This window comes from Drosophila biarmipes, chromosome 3R (assembly GCF_025231255.1).
Source record: "Drosophila biarmipes strain raj3 chromosome 3R, RU_DBia_V1.1, whole genome shotgun sequence".
Classification (NCBI taxonomy): Eukaryota; Metazoa; Arthropoda; class Insecta; order Diptera; family Drosophilidae; genus Drosophila; species Drosophila biarmipes.
The window spans coordinates 28,419,654-28,442,633 of record NC_066616.1 but is presented as its reverse complement, the minus strand read 5'-3'; the positions used below and the strand labels follow the sequence as shown (position 1 = coordinate 28,442,633).

General features: G+C 42.3%; 2 protein-coding genes across 4 annotated transcripts in view; both read left to right on the top strand.

The window, feature by feature from the left end:
- The first annotated feature begins 11,755 nt into the window (after window positions 1–11,755).
- LOC108024596 (homeobox protein B-H2) overlaps window positions 11,756–22,980 on the top strand; it is a 42,847-nt gene continuing 31,622 nt past the window's right edge. The window contains exon 1 of one of the 2 annotated variants that reach the window (XM_017094605.3): window positions 11,756–11,893. The gene's annotated coding sequence lies outside the window, so the exon portion shown is untranslated. The remainder of the gene's footprint in view (window positions 11,894–22,980) is intronic. The other variant, XM_017094606.3, reaches the window with a different exon arrangement.
- On the top strand, window positions 11,761–20,757 carry LOC108024595 (dynein axonemal assembly factor 5). Of its 2 annotated transcripts, none has more exons than XM_017094603.3 (2): window positions 11,761–11,893; window positions 17,514–20,757. In XM_017094603.3, exon 2 carries the CDS (start codon window positions 18,084–18,086, stop codon window positions 20,622–20,624), a length of 2,541 nt encoding a protein of 846 aa, XP_016950092.1. In that variant the 5' UTR covers window positions 11,761–11,893; window positions 17,514–18,083; the 3' UTR covers window positions 20,625–20,757. The 2 variants fall into 2 exon arrangements, with proteins under 2 accessions (XP_016950092.1, XP_016950093.1); XM_017094604.3 differs by lacking the exon at window positions 11,761–11,893 and adding an exon at window positions 17,414–17,436.

The window sequence follows — 22,980 nt, the reverse complement described above, 5'->3', positions numbered from 1 at the left end:
TTGAAGGAGGAACGTTTAAAGCGCAATTATGGCATGCGTTGCAAGGGTTGATTAATTTGCAAAATGCTGCAACAATCTGACAATCGAGTGGCATGGAGTTTTCCGCTTGGCATCCATTGTTTGACAGACGATTCGAGGCCCCTGCCAGAGCATTTTGAGCCATGGAAATGGACCTGCGGTGCTATTGGGGTTGTTGCCTGGGTATCCTGAATGTCCCGGACTTCACCCACCGGCAAATGAACGCACGAAATGTGATTGATGCTCATCCGCTATCGCCTCGCTCCATTGTTGCGCGATGTCTTTGATCTATGACCACCACCCTCCGCACTCCGCCACCTGGGCACTGTTGAGTAATTGATTTTACCTCACATGACTCCATTTCAGCCACCCCACGGCACCCCCCAAAACTCAGCCAAGTTAATTTGGGTTCATCTGCATGCCGGCATGAATTCAATGTCGCGGCAACTTCTTGTAATTTCTCCCTAATTATATACACACTTAAGTTCGCATTAATTATTGTCACCGAGTTCTGGGGAAAAGCCCCCCCGAAACTCAAACGGTCGGGATTTCGCCCGCTCAGCAAAGTTACGTACAAACAATTACAGAAACGCGGCAGAGCGGAAAACTTTGGTCATTACAAGGCGGTAGCTTTAAATACTCTAATGAAATAATATTTGTTGTTAGCTAGTGTAATAAGTATAATATTTTTTATTAATTTTACTTAATATTACCAATATATTTTACTTTTTATTCTATGTTTAAAAGGCCTTTAAAGGAATGGTCTTACATTTTTCAATATTTTTAAAAATATTTTTTAAATAAAGATCTTACTATTAAATTATGTATGCTTATAACTAAATAATAAGTAATTCACATTTCCTACTCAAAATGCAAACAGTAACCACTGCCATTGTTTTCAAGTAATACCCGTTTAGGGCTGTCTAGAGTATCTAAGCTTCACTATTGAGTTAAGCGCTTTACATATTTTGTTTTTATTCTGTTGTATTTATGGGGAAACGTGTGCAGAAAGTTTTCCACTTACAAACAATTCACAAGTAAAATACCTTGACTTTTGGCGCTGCTTCTGTTGTTGCTTCTGCTTTTGCTGCCCATGGAAAATGGGAAATGGTGGGGGTTCTCTGCGGAGGAAGCCGCTGTCTGTGACTGCCATTACCAAGGCTCTTATGCCCATGCCCATGCCCCTGCAGCGAATTGCACACACACACACTGCGAGCTCGTGTAGCAAATTGTTGGAAAATAAAGTAAGTACACCAGCAACATAAACAGCAGCAACAGCAGAAGCAGAAGCACAGGCAACAGCAACATCCGCCCCGAACGAATGGCAAACTGAGCATCAGTTAGAGATACTTTTCGACGTAAGTAGCGTGGGTGGGCTGCAGTCCCCCATCCCAAAGCCCCCTCCTAAGAGCTGCAAGCCCCCCTACAATCCAAGCCGGCTGTCTAAATACAAGCGATTTGTACGTCTAGTTGCTAGTTGGCTAGTTGGCATGGCAACATCTGCTCCGCCAACCGAGCTTATGCAAAATAATAATAATACTCACCTGCAGTTCCCTGCCTTGCTATGGATAGCTCTGCTATAAGTAGGTATTCTTCGGAGCGGCTGGAAAAAATGCAACTAATGAAATTACCCGACTTGGCTTCTCCAGTTTCAGTGTAATAACCTAATTCCATGGTACTATATTATTCATTTCACTGCACCCGACCGACAGGAATTTGATGGAATTTCCTGTAAACAGGCAGCTCGCAGAGGACAGACAAGCCACTTCCTTCGAATAGACACACAAGCTCACAGTGAAGACCCGGGCTGAAGGAAGGGGCCACCAGTGCCCCCCGTTCGGATAGTCAGACGGACACATAAACAGGCTTATGAGCAGCCCGTCGTAAGGGAACCTCCATCGGTTCTGGTTCTCCATGGCCCTCTGTTGTTCGCCTGCCGGTTAAACAAACAGACCGAACGCCACCACAGACAATCAGAAAGGCATTCAGCCAGGAGAATGCCGAACACCAGCTACAAAGCATTGCAGAAACATGGAGACACACAGATAAAGTATCTTTTTCTGAGCTGACTCTTAGTTTTTATACATATTTTAGTGAATATTGGAAATACAATCGAGCAATTTGTAGGCTATCATAAAATCTGAAGATTAAAACATAAGTCTCTTTCAAAGAACAATAAAATATTTGTAAATAAATTGAATCTTTGTTATGCTATCAAAAAAAGTGAGTGACCCCAAGACAATTCCCTGGGTGATTAATTTGGCATTTTGCGATCTTAATTGATGGCAATTTGTGATTCGTGCTGCCAGCTCTCGTTGTGCGAGAGGGAGACAGCGGACCATTAACACATTTTAATCTGCCGCTGGGCGAATGGCTTTTGTGTGGTCGGCTGGGATGGGGCATCTGCATCTGCATCTGAAACTGAATCGCAGTCCGAATCGGAAGCTCCTCCGGCAACGAAAGCTGGCGCTCAGTCGCTCTTAATCATCAGCATAAGCAATAATGGGAAACAATTGCCATCTGGCGACTGCTTTTGCTGTGCTGTTGCTTTTGCTGTTGCTTTTGCTTTTGCTGCCACTGAAATTGCTGAGCTGAGGCACAAACTTTTATTGCATTGCCATGTCAACAGTCGCAGCAGCTCAGCAGCAGCAGAAGCAGCAGCAGCAGCAATTGCAATCTGTGTGTATGAGTGTGCCACCAGTGCACTTAAAATGCGAATCCGAATCTGAAACCGACTGCGAATGCGAATTGTGACGCAAAATGAAGCTACTTGTGTGCCACTGCCAGCAGACACAGACGCAGAGATACAGATACACAGATAGGGGATACAGATACATATGCAAACTGCGGTGCTGCTGCTGCTGCAGCATGCCACATTCAATTAGTGCAACAACATATCCTGCCAGCAGTTGATGTTGCTCTCTTGCACGGCAGTCCACGGTCCACAGTCCGCAATCCACAGTCCGGAGTCAGTGCTACACTTAATTTTATTCATTTGACAGTCCACAGTTGCACAGTTGCAGCAGAGTCTCCATCTCCACTGCCACATCGCCTCCTCCATGGGGCACATTCGAATCGCTGCCACACGTTCAGCAGCAATTAAGGTCATTGAAGGCAGCAGAAAAAGCAACAGCTAACAGCAAACAGCACAAGCACAAGCAGAGCACAGCACGGCATAGCACAAGCAAAAGCAAAACAAACTGCAACGGGAGCGACAACAGAGGAAATACTTTTTAATTATGACATTTTATTGAGTGAGCATTTATGCAAAAATGACAAGTCCTTTATTTTGTCGCCGTCGAGGGTCTGAGAGGCTTTTAATGAGCGGGTTAACAGGGTTGAACGAGTCCATTGTGGAAGCGCTTTTGCATTCTATTGGGGTTTACGGGCACAGTTTGCCAACTAAGGGTTAGCAAAGTCGGGTCTTGAATAGAACAATTTGCCCAAGTTCAGCTGACCCTTGCAGGGATTTGTATCTGTGCTTTGAACTACAGTAAGCAATGGTTATAATAACCATAAAGATATTAAACAATCAAGATAAAATAATAAAACATATAACAAAGTATCAGCAAATTAAAGTATATTTTATCTTAAATTATAGAACATATATTTATTTAATTACACCTAGATTTCAAGGGATTTTGAACTCACCAACAATATTTTCAATCGTTTAGAATAAATCTGTCGAAATCCTGGTTATAAAGGTTTTACTGTACCTGGCAAGTCCGCTCTTCCATCAACTCCAATTATGTCTAATAGGAATTCAACCCATCATCCTGCAATCAAATTTACACCCTTTCCCCCGGAGTGGAATTTAATTTGGCAAATACGTTCAGCCAGCGCTTGAGCCTTCATGCATTTTTCACACATTTTAAATGTCGCAAAGCGCATAAAAATTCCATAAATACGCTAATGAAACACATGGTCGAGGACACACACAGACAGCAGGAGAAAAAGTGAAAAAAGCCGAAAGGGAAGGGCTTGGCAGCCAAAGCAGGCAAAGAGTTAAAAGAGGACAGGCCACCCAGGCAGCCAAAAGAGGGGATACTTTTCCCACACCCTCGCCCACTCGTCGTCACGGCAAATGCATTTTCATTTTCATTTCCATTTATTTCAATTTCTCTCCCCATCGACTGTTGTTTTTCTCCATTTTTGCTTTATTTCGCTACATATACATTTATGGCCAAACACAAAAACGGATACAACTTTTCCTGGGCTCCTGTGACTCTTCGAACGCATCGACAATCACGAAAATAGCAGTGTAACGATAACTGTATCTATATCTCTATCGGTGCAGTATCTGCATTTGTATCTGACGCCGACTCCCGACTCTGAGCCTGTCTGGGATATTTGGCTTTTATGCAACCATTTAGCAAACACATCATAAAAATTCAATTCAATTCTGTGTTTACGTCGACTCCAGATGATATTGCTTTTTAATTGCGGACACGAGCGGAAATTGCTTTCACAAACAGCCAAACATATTCCCATCGTAGGGGCATCCACAGCCACATTCGCATCCAAATGGATACAACTGTTGGGTGGGAGGGGGTGGCGAAGGCCCATTGACATTTCGGTTTTGGTCTGGGTAAAAGCGGAGAAGGAAAATAGGGAAGGCCGAGGAAAACTAGCTGCGGAAGTGCGTTGATTGCAGGCCTTCTGGGAGCAGGAGGAGGCGAACTACTCCTCGTGCCATTTGCCTGACCTCAAAAACTTTGACCTTTTTTCGCTGCAGTTTATAGTTGGGGCTTGTATCGTTTTTAATTGCACCACATGCGCCATGCAATATATAATTGGAATCAACTCCAGCTCACCACCACCCACTGACACACTGGGAATAATAACTAAATTAATTCAGGAAACCATTTTCTAAACAGATATTATGACCTACGCGGTTGGTAATTCAAGAAAAAACAACTTAATCCCTCTTCAATTTTGAGATATAAATATTCTATTAAATTTCTTAATATTCCTTGACTTACTCACATTTTCTTTGAGTGCACATGAGCGAGCAGGCGCGCTCTCATTTAATATGAAAGTCACAGAATGAGCTAATTGAAAACACTTGCAATATTTATGAGCCGAGCAACATGTTGCCAAGCCACTTGACTCTGAACCCGTCCCCACCCCCACACCCACCCCCGCACCAAGAAGAGAGAGACAGCGAGAGAGAGGCCAACATTGCCAGGCCAATGAAAAAAAAAACGAAATGATTTTATTATAATGGATTTATAACGCAGGCCAAGAGCAATCAGGCTATTAGACAGAGATACAAGACTGCATATCCCCCATGGCGAGCGAAAGAGAGGGCAAGAGGCGTGAGAAAGAGACGGGACTACGGCGGAAGAGAGAGAGAGATGCACTTTTGAATTGAGACGCGAACGCGGCAGTCCATTAAGCGCAATGTTGTTGTCATCATTTAATGCTTTTGTTGCCCATTTGCCTTATGCGACTCGACAGCTCCCCAGCCCGCTCCACTCTCTTTTCTTTCAGTGCACAGGAAAAAATCTGCCCTTTTAGAGTATTTTTTTATAACTCAAAGGTATTCTTTAAGAATTTTAGTGTTGCCATTGATTAAAAGTTTTTTTTAGACTTCTATCAAACACTTCATTGTTAAACTTATTATAAAAAAAATCAATATACTGACAAACTCAGAAAAAAATTGTTTAAGATTAAGTTTCCTATAAGTAGATAAAAGTAAATTTCAGACCAGTTAGTAAATCATAAAAAAAACATTTTTCAGTTAGTTCTTGGACACAAAATCATTTAAAAATAAAGGTTAGAAGTATATTTTATTCTTTAAAGCACCCTGATTCATATGGCAAACGAAGGTCTGAGTTCGAGTCCCACCGATGCATAATTTGTATATTAATTGTAAAATAAATTTCCCGCTGATCTTAATGGCGTATAGAGGAATATGTAGCTCTTTCTTGTTATGAAGTCAGTAAATATTGTTCACAGATCGTTCCTACCACTTCAATAAATCAACCCCACAATTGTTTTCCGTTTACTTGCGAGTGAGTTGAATGAGAGCAATTTCAGGTTTGCGTGTGCGCATTTGCAGCGATGTTGCTGCCGTGTCTGGAGCATAAATGGGGCCCCCACAGCGTCTCCTTAAGTGGAGATATTTATAATAAGTTTATTTGCTTGTACTTTTGTTTTCCCCTTTGTTTTCCTGCCAAGGCAAATGCACCGGCAACAGGAACAGCGGCAACATGTTGCAGGCCGTGGCGTCGATGTTGCCCAGCTAGTTTGCCGCCGTTGGATATCCACATTCACAGTCACATTCGCAGTAGTAAATTGACGTTTTGCGTTAACGACCGGAGCGTCTTGGTCGTCGGTCCAAATCCCATCAGCCAGCGCGCGTGTTTCGTGAACTCTTCGCTCGAAGTGAGGCAATTTTTGTGAGTTCGCAATCCGTAGGCATCATCGCCATCATCATCGTTTTCATCATCGCCAGAACCTCGAAGTCCGCACCCCATGCAACGCACAATTTGTTTTGCCTGCAGCCTGAATATGACTTCATCAATGCAGAGAAAAACAAAAAACCGATTTATAAACCCATTAATTGTTGGTAAATTTTTTGTAGTTTTGATTCGATTAAACAGATTTTGAATTCCAATAGCTCACAGCAACCTTACATTTACATCGACTTGACTTAACAGCAAATTCTAAAGAAATCTGTCTTCGAATAATATTTAAGTATAAACAAACATTTTAATTGCCGGATTTTGATAATCATTAATTTTAGTCAAAATGTCAGCCCATTGAAGACCCCAAATAGGTCACCCCAACATTTAAATGAACTTGAGCATACCGGAAATTTGTCGGGAAATACCTCAAGTGCCAAACAATTGAATAAAAATGAAACAAATATTTTTAAATTGCCAATTAATATTATCATCACTGCAATTAAAAAGTGAGCACTGTGAGTTTGTGGGTTCACAGGAAATGAAACAATTCTAAGTGGCCTATTAAGCAATAAACTGCTTCGATTTGATTTTTACTGTCCTGTCAATGATTCAATTGATTGATACGATGTAGTACAGCCCCCTTGTTCTCTGTGTAGCCGTGTTTGCTTGATGGGACTGCCACGACTCCCCGCTCCTTTTGGCTCGTCGTGCTGCTATTCAAGTGTATCTAAATTGCTTCATCTTCGTCTTGTGCAGCAGCAACATCAGCATCTTGCTGATGTTATTTCTCGTTTCATATTTTCGCAGCTATTTTTAGTTCGCCGCCGTCGCCGCTGCCCTTTCAATCCCTTTTTGCGAACTCCCAATTCAATTCAATTTGCAGCCCGTACAATTTAAATGAGCAATCAGGGCACTCACAGCCGGTCCATTGTTATTGTGGCTTCACTTCCCTAATGATGCTGCAAGCTTAAGCTGCTCGGTGCGGCTCCGTTCTTTTGCTCTTTAGCTGCGAGCTGGGGCAAAGTTCATGTCCAAACAGCCAGCAGATTAGGTTGGCCGAGACCATTATTGGAATGGCGGGAATTTCGCGCTGTTCCACCGCAATTGAATCCGCATTAATCACTCGCGAGTATATAGAACTCGGGCGCGATAACCTAAAAATAAACGTATGGCAATCGTGAGTAATTGGCCTTATCACAAGCATAACTTCGCCCATTAATAATCGCACCCTTATAGCTAATTGAGCTGTCGCCCCCCTTATAACTTATAATTATTATTAAACAAAAAAAAAAGGGAAAGAAAAGAAAAAGGCACGCACACAGCCTCGCGTTTTGCTGACTAACAACACAAATTGAATTACGACATTCCTGTAAAGACAATGAATGGCTCTGTTTGTGTGCGGTGACCCAAAGCGACGTTCTCAGGAAATGAAATTATACACCAATTATTGCCAGCAACAGCAAAAGCTTTAAAGAAATTGGAAAGAGTGGCGAAGACGGGGCGAGCGAAGCGATTCGAAATGTGAGCGGTGAATACGGCTGCGAAATCTCAATAATTAATCAAATAATAAATCTCGGTGAGCAATTAAGAGGAGAAAGACAAGCCAGCGAACCGAAAGGCCGAAAGCAATAAAAAGCATTGAAAAGCCGTTGGCTCAGCATTAATTAGCGCTAAACGCCGTCGCAACAACAGCGCTAACGACGGCGGCAGCAACGGCAGCAACATAAGCAACCACGCCAGCAACATGAACTACCCGGAGCAACAGCATCCGCCAACTTATTAAAGTATGTACATATAACTCAATTATGGAGAATTAAAAACAAACTCAAAGGCAGAGGCAGGCAACGTCGGCGATTTGCAATGCACAAAGATATGCACTTGGAAAATGAGGGATCATATAACCATATACCATATCATATAGCAAATATGTAGAAGATTACCTTTTACTAAAATGTATTGTAAATGGTAATCCTCTATATATTTACATTTTTGTATCTAAGAATACAATTGAGAATTTTTAAAGGATATGATAGAACTTTATTCATTTATAAATATATTTTAAAATGTCTGATCCTTTTCAAATAATTTTATTTAATTCGTTGGTTTTCCCTCAACTTACTTCCCATTTTTCCAAGTGCATGGGGAGACGTTGCGGCAGCGGCAGCGGCAGCAACAATCAAAGCAATAAAACACATTCAGCATTTAATAAACTGAAATAATCGAGCCGGAGCCTAGCAACATGTTGCCAGCACGCCAGCAACAGCACTGTCAGAAATTTATGAGCCCCGCGCACACACAGAAACACACGCAGGGAAATACCACCGCTGAACAACGAGATACAATTAAGCCGTAATGCATATGAAAATTTGTGTTTTATTGCCGTGCGTTACGTTCACGTGCGCGATAGCTGCTTGTATCTGTATCTGTATCCGTATACGTATCTTTGTATCTGTGTATCCGAATCCGAATCTGTTTCTGTTTCTGTTGCTCCATCCTTATCGCACCCGCTCTCTCGGAGCGCAGCGTAATTGTAATTATAGTAATATGTTTTATGATGGTTCCCTCGTTTAGCAACCCCCGCACACACAGGCAGACGCGCGACGCGTTTGGCCAAAATGTATCTAGATACATAATTGCCACATTCAGTCGTCGTTAAATAGTTGCACGGCGCAGTTCACACAGGCGGCTCACAATCACCAGCAACGTCCCAGCAGCAACATTAGCAGCAACAGCAGCAGCAGCAACAGCAACAGCAGCAACATCAGCAACACCAGCAACAGTCGTTGCTGTTGTCGTCGTTTGTCGACAACGTCGTTTTCGTGCTTTATAGCGCTCGCACTCAGAAGTCGTTCAGAATCGCTGCCGTCGTGGTCCCGGTCGGTGTTTCGGTATCCGTATCGGACTGTCGTCGTCGTCGTCGTCGTCGTCGCCGCCGTTTCCCATTATTTCCCAGCCACTTTTCGGTTGCCTTCTGGTCGAGATACTCGACCGCGAACCATAACCGAAACCGAAGAGTTCGCCGGTAACAATCGCAATAGCAATCGCTTGACCCGCGGGTTCGCAAAGTCAAATTCAATTTACGCGCCACGTAATTATAATGAGGCATGAGGCCATACAAGGAATGGCACTGGTACACTGCTGAATGGTAAAACTGAACAATCGACCCCCTCGGCGAGAGTGTACTATTTTAATTAAGTGTGTGCCACGGCAACAACAACAGCAGCCGCAACGGCAATAACAACCATAACAACGGCGAAAAGAAGTCACGCATGTGTATCTTTGTATCTGAGCTGTTTTCTGTGTGAGCGCTGCCATACGAAACGAGGGAAACGTGTGTGTTTGTGCCGCTTTTGTGTCCATTAGTCACACATGAAACTAATTAGCATTTCGTCTGTTTGTTATTGTCGCGTTTGCTGGTCAAAAGAATTAGCGCGGCAAGAGCAGCGTCAAGCGCCATTATGCGATATCTTATAATATACCCTCGCGCATACACACTGTATACTCGTACATATATCGGTCTGGGGCTCTGGCTTTTATGATTTTCGCTTGGCATTTAGCATTAATTTGTTTATTTTGTGCGACAACGCCACCAATTCCCACCGACGGCAATCGCTTATCAAGTTTATATGGTCAGCAGTTTGAAAGCGGTAGTTGGCGACCGCAAAAACGGCATCTTCTGCCTATTGACGCTAATTGCCGGCTGGTGTATCTGCAAGATACTTCGGCCGCTCACACCTCCCGTGCCGCTGTTTGGCCACATTTTGTATCTGCTTTTTGTACTTCTCTTTATTACTGCTGGTTCGCACGCTCGCCGGGCAATTTGTCAACGCGCACCGAGCTGACAGGTTACGCAGCCGCACTGCTGCCAATTGATTTTCAACTCATTTCATCTGGCCTGGCACCAAAATACGTCTAGTACGGATTCGCTCATAAATAAATTATGAGGCGTGTGCAAAAAAGGAAATTTTCATTTTCAAAAGAGTATTTCAATTACTCAATTAAATTCAGTGGGCAAAAAGGTGTTATAAATAAAGCATTCGCTCAATCGCAATTGAAGTCCACTTTATGGCCGGCCGTGTGTTCGTTTCCCATTAATTACGCTCCCCGGCCATAAGCGCTGTCGCTTGCCGTTGCCGCTCCGCTCGTTCGCATTAATAATAAATACAAATAAGTAAGAGTAAATAAATAACTATATAAAGGATATAAAGCGCTAGGGCTGCCATTTAAGTGCCGAAAAGTTCACGTCGTTATGGTCGAAGCGGTCAAAACGCTTATAAAAATGTTTAAGTTAAAGAAAACAATTAACGAAAAAAACGCAGTTAAATGCCAAGCCAAGCAGTGAATCAGTTAATCTGACCCGCTTTAATCCCTCACCCGAACCCCACCAACTAATTTGCCAGTGCCGTCGGTATTTATGTGCCAAGATATTGTCATTGCATTTCCTGCATTTTAGACTTAGTTTCTCTGCACTAAAATACACAAAGTATTCAGATTTTCTCGTTGCAATTAATTGCCTGGGCTAATACAATTGTTAGGCGCATTTGCGAAATTAAAAATTTCGCCACATTTTCAATATTTTAACGAGGCAAATGGCCAAATTGGAGGCGAACACAAGACAAATGAAGCAAAAACAGGGTCGCTCTCTGGCTGGCACATTGTTTCACGATAAACAAATGAATACGAATAAATTTAATTAAATTACAAAGGCATTGTAGGCAGCTGTGGGAGTGCGAGCGGGATGGCCGAGACAATGGGCTGCCAATTATGAAACCAGAACGCATTTCAAAATAATTAAAAATTAAATAAATGAACGACGTGCGGGCAATAACAAACTGTGCAGCTAAACTCGAAAACAGCCAGCCGAAATACATTAAAATTAATTCGCAAAGGCAAAACAATAATCAATAATTGTCAATTGGCAGGCTAATGAATTAATTACATTTTCATCCCCCTCCGCCCCTCCTTTTCTTTAATTTGTCAATTTTTTGTATCGTTTATTTTGTATCTCCTTTTTTTGGTTTTTTATTGGTTTTAAATGACACCGCCATTGGCAGTGGCGTTTTGTGTGCTTTTTCTGTAGTCGCGGCAAAGGCAATTTAATTAGGGAAAGTGGATTAATTTGCAACTCGTTAGACTAATTAAGGATTATAATCAGCAGCGAAGCCAACGAGCCGTGTGAAACGTCAGCGAGTAAAAAGTGAGCTGGAAAAGGATAACAAAAAGAAGTGAAAACAAAAGGAAACCAAAAGAAATAAACTGAATAACAAAAAGAGAAAATACCACCACCCACATTAGGTGACCTTTGAAAGCCAAACTATAAATAGTTCAACCATAAAAAAACGTTTACCCAACAACACACGGCGAGGAGAGTGAAATCGTTTAATTGGATTTCCGATTTCCACCCACCGCCTTGAGTCTTTCGGATACAATCGTCAAAAACCGCCCGAGTGGCCCCCCAAAAGGTAAGCAGCCTTGTAAGCGGCCAACAAGCCAGCATTTAAGTACAAACTCTCGAAAATACTGAGTATTTCCCGGAATTCCCAGTGTCAGGTCAAGGCCAAAGGCTCTGTGCCCAGATAAGCAGCAAATCGGGCTTGTTTTTTACGCGCCCTCACAACAAGCACCTACATTACTTACATGCGGAAAATATTTTAAAATATTTACACCTTAACAGATTGGCGGGGACTTACAAAGATTCTCACAGATAGTCAGCTATCGACCCCCCGCCCTAGAATTAATCTCAATTACAAACTGCAAGCCTAGCAACATTTAATCTTTTTCTAAGGCAAGAAAAACTATGTAAAAAACAAAATAATTTTTAAATTTTTATTAAAATAACATAAACAAAAAACTATATATATCTCCTGCTTTATAAAAGATTTTTCCAATATTTTTCAACCGCAACAGGTCTAAAGAATTTGTTTTTTCCTTGTCAATCATTTGTTTTAGCCTCTTATGTGATATCACCTTACCTAGTCTAAAAATACTGAGGATATGCCCATCAGCAATGTCATAAAATACAAAACAAAAAACATTTTACATCAGATAAGACCTAATTTTTTTTATAATTAAGCCCCTATAAAAATGTCAAACGTTATTTGCTTCAATTTATTTGTTCGCCTCCAAATATATCAGTGCAAATAGAAAGTCAGGCATGCTATTCAAAATTAATTGACCATCGCAACACGATAAATTACTTAAAATCTTATCTTATCAACCCATTTAGCTCCCGCCATAATTCAACGATATCAAATTAGTTAAATTTCTCTGTAATCACGTTGTTGACATATAATTAATTTCAATTTCATGATGATGCCGCTGCTTTTTGCCAGCTCTTGTAAATGCTGTTGATTTTGGTGTTTCCTGTACATTGATGACTACGGTAAAATGTGCTGAAAATTCGTATTTATTCTGTCCCATAACCATTCTCATTCCCATTTCCACTTCCATTCCCAAGCCCCCTTGGTCGCCGAACATATGGCCTGCCTCAGCACTCTGCCATTTATTACCAGTTTAGTAATCGCAATCGGGGAAACATTGCACTGACAATTGCCGCAACTATACGAAATGTAAACAAATGATTGCGCACACATAATAATGCTAAAGAAACCCAATTATCAATGACTGCGCACTTATAAGTATAAACAAGCGAGTGTCGAGGGGTGCTGGCCAGATAGGTAATCAATAGGTCCCCAAAATATCAGCCATAAAATGTTTTTAGGAAACCAATGATATAACAAAAATTATGGGTATAAATACCAAGATATTCAGCTTTCTATCCTGTTTTTATACGATCTCATGGTTACGATTTTAGCTAACCCCACAAGCTGATTCACTTCACAGATACGCCATGTGCCTGTGTTAATTACCATACCGAGAGAGATAACCGGGTTCTGAATCTCTATCTGAATCTGATATCTTTGGGATGGGTGCCAGTTCGGCCAAGTTCCAACAGTCATCGTCCGAATATGGCATTTAATTGAGCCATGTCACGAGTATTAGGCATAATTAAAAGGCAATTCCGTTCGGAGCCGCAGAATTATGTGTGCGAGAGCACTATGATATCTAATATCTGCGGCACAACAGGTTCGCATTTCGTACTGAAATTAATTAAATTGTTACTCAAACCGTTCTCTGATTGACTGACAGACGGCCTGACACTTGACGCGATGAATGAATGGATTGCCATGGCATGGAATAGCCTGGCACTGGGCACTGGCACTGGAACTGGTCAGTCTGGATCCGTCTATAAGTAAGGCATAATGTACTGTGAAAACTATGCGACTGCACAAACAGAACACGGGCTCAGCCCGGCCATTTGGCATTTGAATGGGCCCAGCGGCGATTACGCAAAAATGTAAATAGCGAAAATTATATGCAAAAACAGAAAAAGCATTTGCAGCTCTCATTACAACCACACTCGGGCTGCATTCGCCTGCATTTTTCACGCTAATAACGAGAGTAAACAAATAATGAAAATAATGCAATGGCCATATTGAAAACAGAATGCATAAACAAATGGGTCTAAAGCCCATTAATCGGCTCTTCACATTTTTGATGTGCTTAATCACCGGTTATTCTATACAAGGGGCAATAATTGCCCAATAAAATTGGTTTTCTATGCTAAATTGAGACCATTACCATTAATTAAATTTTCAAATTAATTGTATAGACAGGGTATAGAATTCTGCATTAATTAATAATGCATATGATACCTTTGATTACCGAAATATTTTTTTAAAAAAAGTATATATATAGTACTTTTGTAACTATAAATATTTTACTCACATTGATGGTGTTCAAACTTTTTACTACAGAATTTATCCGCTTTTATTTTTATTAGATTAGTCTTAAAAACTTCTGTGTCTATAATTATATCATTTGAGTTGGGAGTAGCTATAGTTCTTTAGAAAATCACAATACAGATGCTAATTGATTGATTTTGTGCTATTATTCCTGGGGCTTTTTCTGCTTTCTGAATCGAAATCATATCTTGAACTTTAATATCGATCGTTCTTAAGTGTTTAATATCAATCCGACACTCAAGTCCCTCGTTTGCAGCCACCTCACTTGTTTATTAATTACGAACCGAAAGAGTCGGCGAGCGGGACGAGCTCAAAGAGCCATTCGATCCACCGGATCCCAGCCCAGTCCCAGTGCCCGGTGCCTCAAAGTAGACTCACAAGTACCCAGCAGACAGCTCCGGCAAATAAGCAACTGGGCAACCGGCTCGACGATGGCAGACGAAGATTACAGCAGATGAGTCACGCAATTAAACGGCGCACATTAATGCGAAATACGAAATGCCGGAGCCCCACTTTATAAGGCGGGAATGGGGAATGGGGAGTGGGGAACAGGACTGGGACCCGTTTTACTCCAGAGCTCGACACCATCATCTCAATGTGGCACAAAAGTGCGACACAAGTCGAGCCATTAGGAGCGCTTCTAATCAGCGATTCCGAGAAATCAATCCAGTCCCAGTGACGCAGTCGCCAGTCGCCAGTCGGCGGTCGGCGATTGGTGGTCATTCACTGGGGCGGACGGACAGTTGGAAAATACAACTAATTAGCCCCGGGCTGTGCCCGAGCCAGTGCAGCCTGCAATTCAATCAATATCAATTGGCAAATTTGCATTTAGCATTCGGCTCTCGGAGCGGTAACAAGTCCGTTTAAGTGCTCGCACAGCGGGGCCGAATGCACTGCCAGCCAGAGTTTTTTCCCTCGCAACGGCAGATATACATGGCTAATTAATAATTATGACCATTATGAGCCAGTTGCTTGGTTTTCGGCTTTATCTGCGGATAGACAGCCACCGGCCAAACAAGTTCAGACGGCTTCCGCACTTTGCTGGCGCGCTTGGAAAAAAATGTTACTTTTAATTGAAAACTCCTTTCTGGCCGGCGCAAAAAACGCATGCGTGTGCGATGCATATATGCAGATGCATGTAAATACCGCATATGCTCAATTGCTTTCGAAAAGCCGATCAAAAAAGTGTGCGTAAAAATAAATATAAATAAATTCGCACAGCCTGGCTGTGTGCGAATAACTTTGTTGTCGAGCCGAACTGGCCGACATCAAATCAAACTGAATGAGCGCGGTCCATTACTCTCCCAGTGATTTTGCCAAATGACTTCATTTCATATCAATTAAGTTTATTGTGCCGGTGTCCGCCGTCCCCGTCTGCCGTCTCTGCAGGCCGTAAAAAAACGCATGCCGCTTTTTGCACAGCCACACAGATACAGATACAAATACAGATACAAATGCAAGGGGAACGCGGACGGATACTCAGACAGCCAGATACTCAGATACATTGCCCTGCCCTGAAAACCGAACGAACCTGATTCATGCGCTTAATTGCTTTGGAGCGTGTGCCGCCTGCCGCCGTCGCACACAAAAAGGTATGGAATCGAATTGTGCACACAAATGGGAGCAGCAAAACTTATGAGTTCGCCATTGTATCTGTAGCTGTGTGTTTGCCCCGGTGTATCTTTGTGTCTGTGCCGGTGCGCTGGCTTTCAATAAAAATGACAACAACAATTTTTGACAGTAGGTAGGGAGCCGGAGCCGGAGCAAAGGCAAAAGAAACGCTCATAAAATATGCCCGGCGAAACTGGGCACGCCAATCTAGCCGGCACAACCCTACAGATGGGATAACGAAAGGGAAATTGAATAAAAACAAGGCAAAAACATTCCACACGGGCATTAAATGAAATTCAAATGGAAAGATCAACAGCGGATAGCAAGCAGGCATACTTCACAATCTATGGATTATTATTCGAGGTTCCCTTTTCCCTGCCTTCATAACGAGTTGAAAACGGCAGATCTTCAAAGTTCCCACAGTCCATCATAAGATTCAGATACATTTTATACCTTATCATAACATTAAAGTAATTTATGATATATGGGTAGCCATATTTCTATTATTTCAGTTGGGTATTTTTAATTATATCGGTCAAAGTTAGATGTTATAAAAGATGGTGACAATTTCTAACAGAATCTCAATAAGATTTTTTAAATTATTTAAAAAATAAAAATATGTAACTATAAATATTAATGCTTCTGTTTTTTGGTGATAATCATTTATTCTGAAAAACAATGAACACCTTGGCAAAAGATTTGATCCTTAATCTTAGTAATTCCCCATCAAACAAAGAAAACCTTGTTTCCAAGCCCCTGATCACTCACAATTGTAAACAAAATGTATGCTAGTCGTGAAATTCAATCTATACCTTTATTGGTATGTGTTTATAATTAAAACTGATGCAAATTAGATGAAATTAAAAATTCAAAGGGAATGATCTTCCCACGAGATTCATTAAATCGGTTAATTATAATATCATACGATATGGCGCTGCCATTTTTCTGCTTATCTGCGACCGGGCCCACATTCTTGGTGTGTGCTCATTATAACCCTAATTTCGTTGACCCACAAATGCAATTAAGTTGCGATAAAAATAGACATTTTATGTGATTTCCTTCCATCAAACACACTCAATCAGTCAGTCAGTCAGTCAGCCAGTCAGCCAGTCATTCGGTCGGTCGCCTGGTGAGTAAGCCGCTGTGCCGGCAATCAATCTTAGATATTGTCGTTCTGTGGCACTGATGTTGATAAGGAACGACATCGCAATTAGATAGCCCGCTCCCCAGATAAGCGAGTGCGCGCCACGAGCGGCACGGAACAGAAACTTTTATGGATCGCCGCCGCCCAGAGCCGAACTCATAAAAGGCCAACTCAAACTGCCTGCGCTCCCCTGCTTTTTCCAGGGAAATTTCATTTATGGCTCCGCCTAATTAGCTGGGTAAATAGGCGACAGCAGCGCAAACAGAAACCCAGAGCTTTTTTAAAAATTCGCGCCACATCGAAGCATTCCAGCACTTTTTTGCCAGATTTTGCAATACTTTTCCACACAAAATCAGCTGTTAGTTTCGGCATTTTGGTAGCGGCACGTTGTCGGGTAATTTTGTTTGGGCGAAATAAACAAAATAGTGTAGGAAAAAGCCGGAGAGTGCGTTATCTTTTGTGTAGTCATAGCAACCGGCGTGTTTGTTGTTTGATTAACGTTTAAACATTCTCGTTTTGCAGCCGAAAAGAGCTAACCGAAAATCACACGCATCTCGAGCAACTGGCAAAAAGTATCTGTGGAATTGTGGAGCTCGAGAGAGCCTTGTGCAGATCAAGTAATCAAATCCGCAATCGAAAAGCACCAAAAATATCTGATATCTGCAGATAAATCACCTTCAAATTCAAGCTGGGCAGAACAAAATTCCCCAAGAAAGTTATAAATGTAAATCGAGTAAGATACAGTGCTTAATTTATGAGATATGTGAATTCAGCAGAAGACTTTTAAGTAGATCGTCCAAAAAAATTATCAATACCCTATAAAAAGTTATTTGAACTAATGGAATATTGTCTTAAAATAAAATATAAGAAGGATAAACACTGCTTCAAGAATCAAAAATCAGCCTAAACTAAAACAGTATCTATACAGTATCTTAAAATATATATATTAATATATATTTTGCTTGTGAGCTGAAGATACATTACTGCATACCTTAAGGAATCCAAAGAACATCTATATCTACAAAAGGAATATAAGGAAATACACATTTTTGGTTTTATTTTAAATTAAGTAGAAAAATATATCATTCCACCATGAGCTTTGAGATTGATACCCAGAAGATTTGCGAGGATCTGCAAAGCACAGACCGTCGTCTGAAGACCAACGTTCTGGGAGATCTTCGTGACCAGTTACAAAATGCACCGGAGAACGTAACCACAGAGAAAATAGCCGAGATCTTCGATCAACTATACTTACATCTGCTGAAATCCTATGATGACCGCTTCGAAAGTGTTCGCCATCATGCCGTCCAAGCGGTAAATGCCTTCCTCAACCGACTGCCGCCCATGGACTTCCACCTGATGAATGTGGTTTCCACACTGGCGGAACGAATGGGAAAGGCCGAGACCGTGGAGCCCAGCGAGGAGATTCGCCTGCTCTACATCGCCCAGCTGAATTTAATGGTAGGCCAATATGCTAAGATGGGCAACGTCGGCGTCTTCAGGGAGTGCTATCCGCTGGTGGTCAAGGTCCTGATCAAGTCCATCAAGGATGACTATCCGGTTGTCCAGCGCGAAGGATGTAGCACAATAGTGAATCTCGCTCGAGTGGCTGAGACCCAGGAGTTGCGTCCCTTTACAGAGTCCCTAGTGGTGCCTCTATATGGTATGTTGAATCACAAACATGCCCAGGCCAGGATTTCGGCAGTGGAAGCCATCGCCAGACTGAGTCTGCACATGGATGCCAGTGGTGATGGCATGAGGAGGCTCTTCAACGAGGTGTCCCCTCTTCTAATGGACACCATGCCCTTGGTTCGCCGGGAAGTCGGTCAGATGGGCATCCTCATGTTACTGGAGCTTCTGGATCGCTATTCCTATTTTGAGAGAATCCTGCCCCTGGTCTTGTGCTGCCTCAAGGACGACTCCCCGGAGGTTCTGAATCACATCTACCCCCAGTGGCTCAAGTGTGGCGAACTGTACTTCGATGAAAACGAAGCCGAGTTGACGCAACAGGAGATCAGCGATCTGCCAGCTGAGAACTATCCGCAGGATGTCAAGCGTCCTACTATAGGATGTCGCGGTTTGGTGCAACGTTCTTTGAGGTTGTTGCGACTCATTACTCGAGAGACCAGCGACTGGAAGGATAATGTTCGCCTGCACTCCCTGAAGCTGCTGTATCAATTTGTCCTGCATGCCGAGGCTGCCATGACAGCCAAGTTCTTCGAGATCTACGGGGATTTGGCCCATGCCTGTATCGATCCTGTGGCGGAGGTCAATGCGGAAGCTGCCAAGGTGGCCGATTTGATGGGTCGCTTGTTAGCCTACGATGCCTGGATAGATCACGGCTTCGATGGCCTGGAGCGCAATGCCCGGGAGTCCTATATGAGGTGCTTCTACCACATGTTCACCGCCTCCCTGGGCGGCACCTACGACCAGCTGATCAAGTTGGCCAAGCTGCTGCGCAGCACCGACTACTCGCACACCTTGAAACCAGGTTTCCAGCTCTATATACTCAAGTTACTAGAAACCATTATGGACAAGTCACAGAAGGTCAATGCGGAAGAGGATGAGTTGCAGGAGCTGTACGAGTCGGTCTATGTGAGTGGCGTTAAGGTAATGGCCCTATCCTACTCCCTCAACAGCCAAGGAAATGAAGATGTCAATCGGGGTCAAATGCTGATCGAAAGAATTGTGAAGCTCGAAGACACAACGGTGGCCCAAATTCACGAACGTTGGTTCCATTTGGCCTTGAAGGATGTGGAGAACCTGGACGCTAATTTGGACGATAATTCCGAACCTGTGATGCTGCTGGATGGTTTGATCAACATGTGCCTGCTGCGAGCCACATACATAAATGATCTGATGGAAAAGGTGAAGGTGGTCTTTGAGCACTGCTCCGATAGTGCTCAGGTGAAAATCTTCAGCAGTCTCTCGATGGCCACTCTATTTTGGTCGAAAACAATGAATGTGGGTCATGAAAGTAGCACAAACATATTGAAGGCTTTTGTATCGCAAATTGTGGAGCCCTATTTGACCTGGAAGGCTGGCTCGAATGCCGAGGCCATGAGATCCCTGGCCATGGCAACGCTATGTGCTTTGGCCCAGGGAGCCGAGGAGGAAGCAGTGAATGTCTTACCTGCTCTGGCCAAGCACATGCCCAGCCTACTCGAGGATCGTAATGTCAGCACGCGTCACTATGCCATCAAGGCGGTGATTTACTTCCGGGAAATGTCCGTGGAGGACTTGAAACCATTGGCTTATGCCACCATGCAGCGCATGGATGATCCTTCGGCTGGTATCCGTGTTCTGGCTGCTCTGGCTGTGGGCAAATTGAAGCCCAAATTCAGTGTTGACGAGAAGGAAGCGGAGCACGAAAAGGAGGTCTGGGCTGCTTTTGTCACCCGTGGAATGGATCTGCTGTTGCTCTACCACGAGAGCCCCGAAAAGGACATGAGGGCCGCTGTGGAAGTCACCTTAAAGGTGCTGACCCAATCCCATCCAGAAATCTGGGAGGATCGCTTTAAGAGAGCCCTATGCATGGTTCAGAAAAAGGATCAGCTCAACGAACTCTACAACAAGTTGACCATCAAAGATGAACCGAAACCTGAAGCTTCAACTACATCTGTTACTTCCTAAAATCGGTTCTCCATTACATTTGTAAATTCAAAAGTTTTTTCTTTACTTGCATCATTATTTATCTTTGTAATTTCAAAGCTTTTTTAAATCCAATCTTTCTCTCTCAAATAAATTATAATTTTCGGCGAAACCATTTAATTTCCTTTTACAATTTCTGGTTTACATTCTGGCAATTGCCTCAATTGACTAAGTACCAAGAACTATTGTAAACAAAGCTGCAAACTATAAAGTGAAATCTGGGCAAGCAAAATCTCGCAAATCTCTTGTTTATTTTGCCATGGCCAAAAATAATCCGTTTGATGATGAATTGGGTTGCAAATAGGGCAGAGCAAAAAGCATCAAAAACTGCAATTAATATACAGCCCGATATTGGGTTAAATACTTGATAAATACACGAGTCTATAAATAGCCGGAAATGGGAGCAGATTGCCTATCGTTGGAAAAACTATAAAAAAGGGAGCCAAACATTCTGCAAATTGTTTTATGATAGGGCAAAGTAATTACGCAAATTCCTTTAGATATGGGGAAATGCATTTTTTCCAGACCTCTCACTCAACCAACAATTAAGAGCTGTGTGCTCACTGGAAGTCTTTTTTTGGTTAAGTAAAATTACCATTTTAATAATCCGCAGGATTAACGTATCGTGCAGAGTGTTGCATAACATTCAGCGCAGCCCATTAAGCTGCATTCGTTGCGGCATCGCGATGGGTTTTTCAATCAGCAGGCAGGCCGACCCAGTTCCCGGGCAACAGAAAACTAATTTGCGACGCTATGTAGCCGAAAAGTTTGCTCACTATATTAAAACAATTTGTCAAATTAGGCAAAATGTACAAGTTTCTAATTAAAATACCCACACGCGCGCACACGAGTTTCTGGCTTCGTTACAGGGATGAGGGCACACAAGCACAGTGGGCACTCGAAAGTGGGAACTTTAAAAAATAATTTAAAGGAAAATTTAAACTGACTCTAAAATGCCATTGAAAAAAGCCTAATTATGTTCAGATTTGTAGGTATCTTTGAAGTTTAAATACGAATGTATCTTATGTTAGCAAATTCTAAATTGCTTTTCCAGTCCCATTATAATAAAAGTTATATAATATGTGGGCAGTAAAATTACCAAATTAAAAAAAATCTACCAGAAATAATTATTAGAGATACACCTATGATAATAAATGATAATATTAGAGTTACAAGAAATATAGTCACAGAGTAATGATATGAGAGATGAAAACCCAAGAAAATACATATCTTTTGTTAGGCAATAACCTCTTTTGGAGGCCCCACTGTAGATACACTCGCATATCGACAAAGTTCAGATGGCGCCATTTCGAATGAGTGTCTCCATCTCTTTCTGTGCACTTAATTGCTGGCAAATGAGCGTCAGGAGCTTTTTTCGCATGCGAGTTTGCCTGGTTACTGATGGATGGAACTGGAAATGGGGGACCGAGAATGATATAAGGCACATACGCCTCCGAGTGTGTGTGTTTGGGGCAAACACACATTCAAAATGACTAACTGCAAATAAATGTAAGCAGCCGCCTGGGTATCCTTGGCTGATTTGCTGCCGCCGCCACCGCCACCGTCGTCGCTGCTCACTTAATTAATTTTATTTAACATTTTTGCCGGGTCTAATTATTACATATTTTGGCAATTAGAGCTGCTCTTCATCGCCGGCGCTGATCTTTATGGCGGGCCATATTCAATTAAAATAAATGCCAGGTCCCAAAGAGTTGCGGGTGGTGTTGGCCAGCTCTCCGCATTGTTATGGCCAAGCACATTTAACTAATTATGCCGAACTCCGGGCTTCAAAGACAGTCGACTGTGGACTCTGCAAACGAAGCGGACTCGCAGAGGGCGGCGGCCACCCACAGACGTCAGTTGTCAGTTTAATTAATCCCTTTCAGTGGCAGACAGATGCCGAACTGCAGCTGCACTGGGAGAAAATGGGGAAATGGGTGGGAGTGGGAAAAAATATTAATTATATAATGAAAAAAAAAAAATGTATCTACTTAATCCTTAAAAGTATTTACTTCTAAGAAGGGGATATAAAAAATAATTATATAAATTTAAAAACTGGAGTTACTTAATTCTATTATTATTCCTGAAAAGCACATTTATGTAAAGATCAGATGGGTACACGGGCTTCCTAATTAAATCTAATGTAAAAGAAAAAAATACAAGAATTTCCATTTCTAAAGCAATCGAATGGCACAGAAATGAAAAGATAAATTGTTAAAGATCATTTACGCATCCGTATTCCCCTAAAGAATTCGCGATGCATTTAGCTGAGTTTGGGCCCAGCCTTCAAGACTTTCTCGCAGTGCACCGCGGATGGCACACGGCAAATAAACAGTTA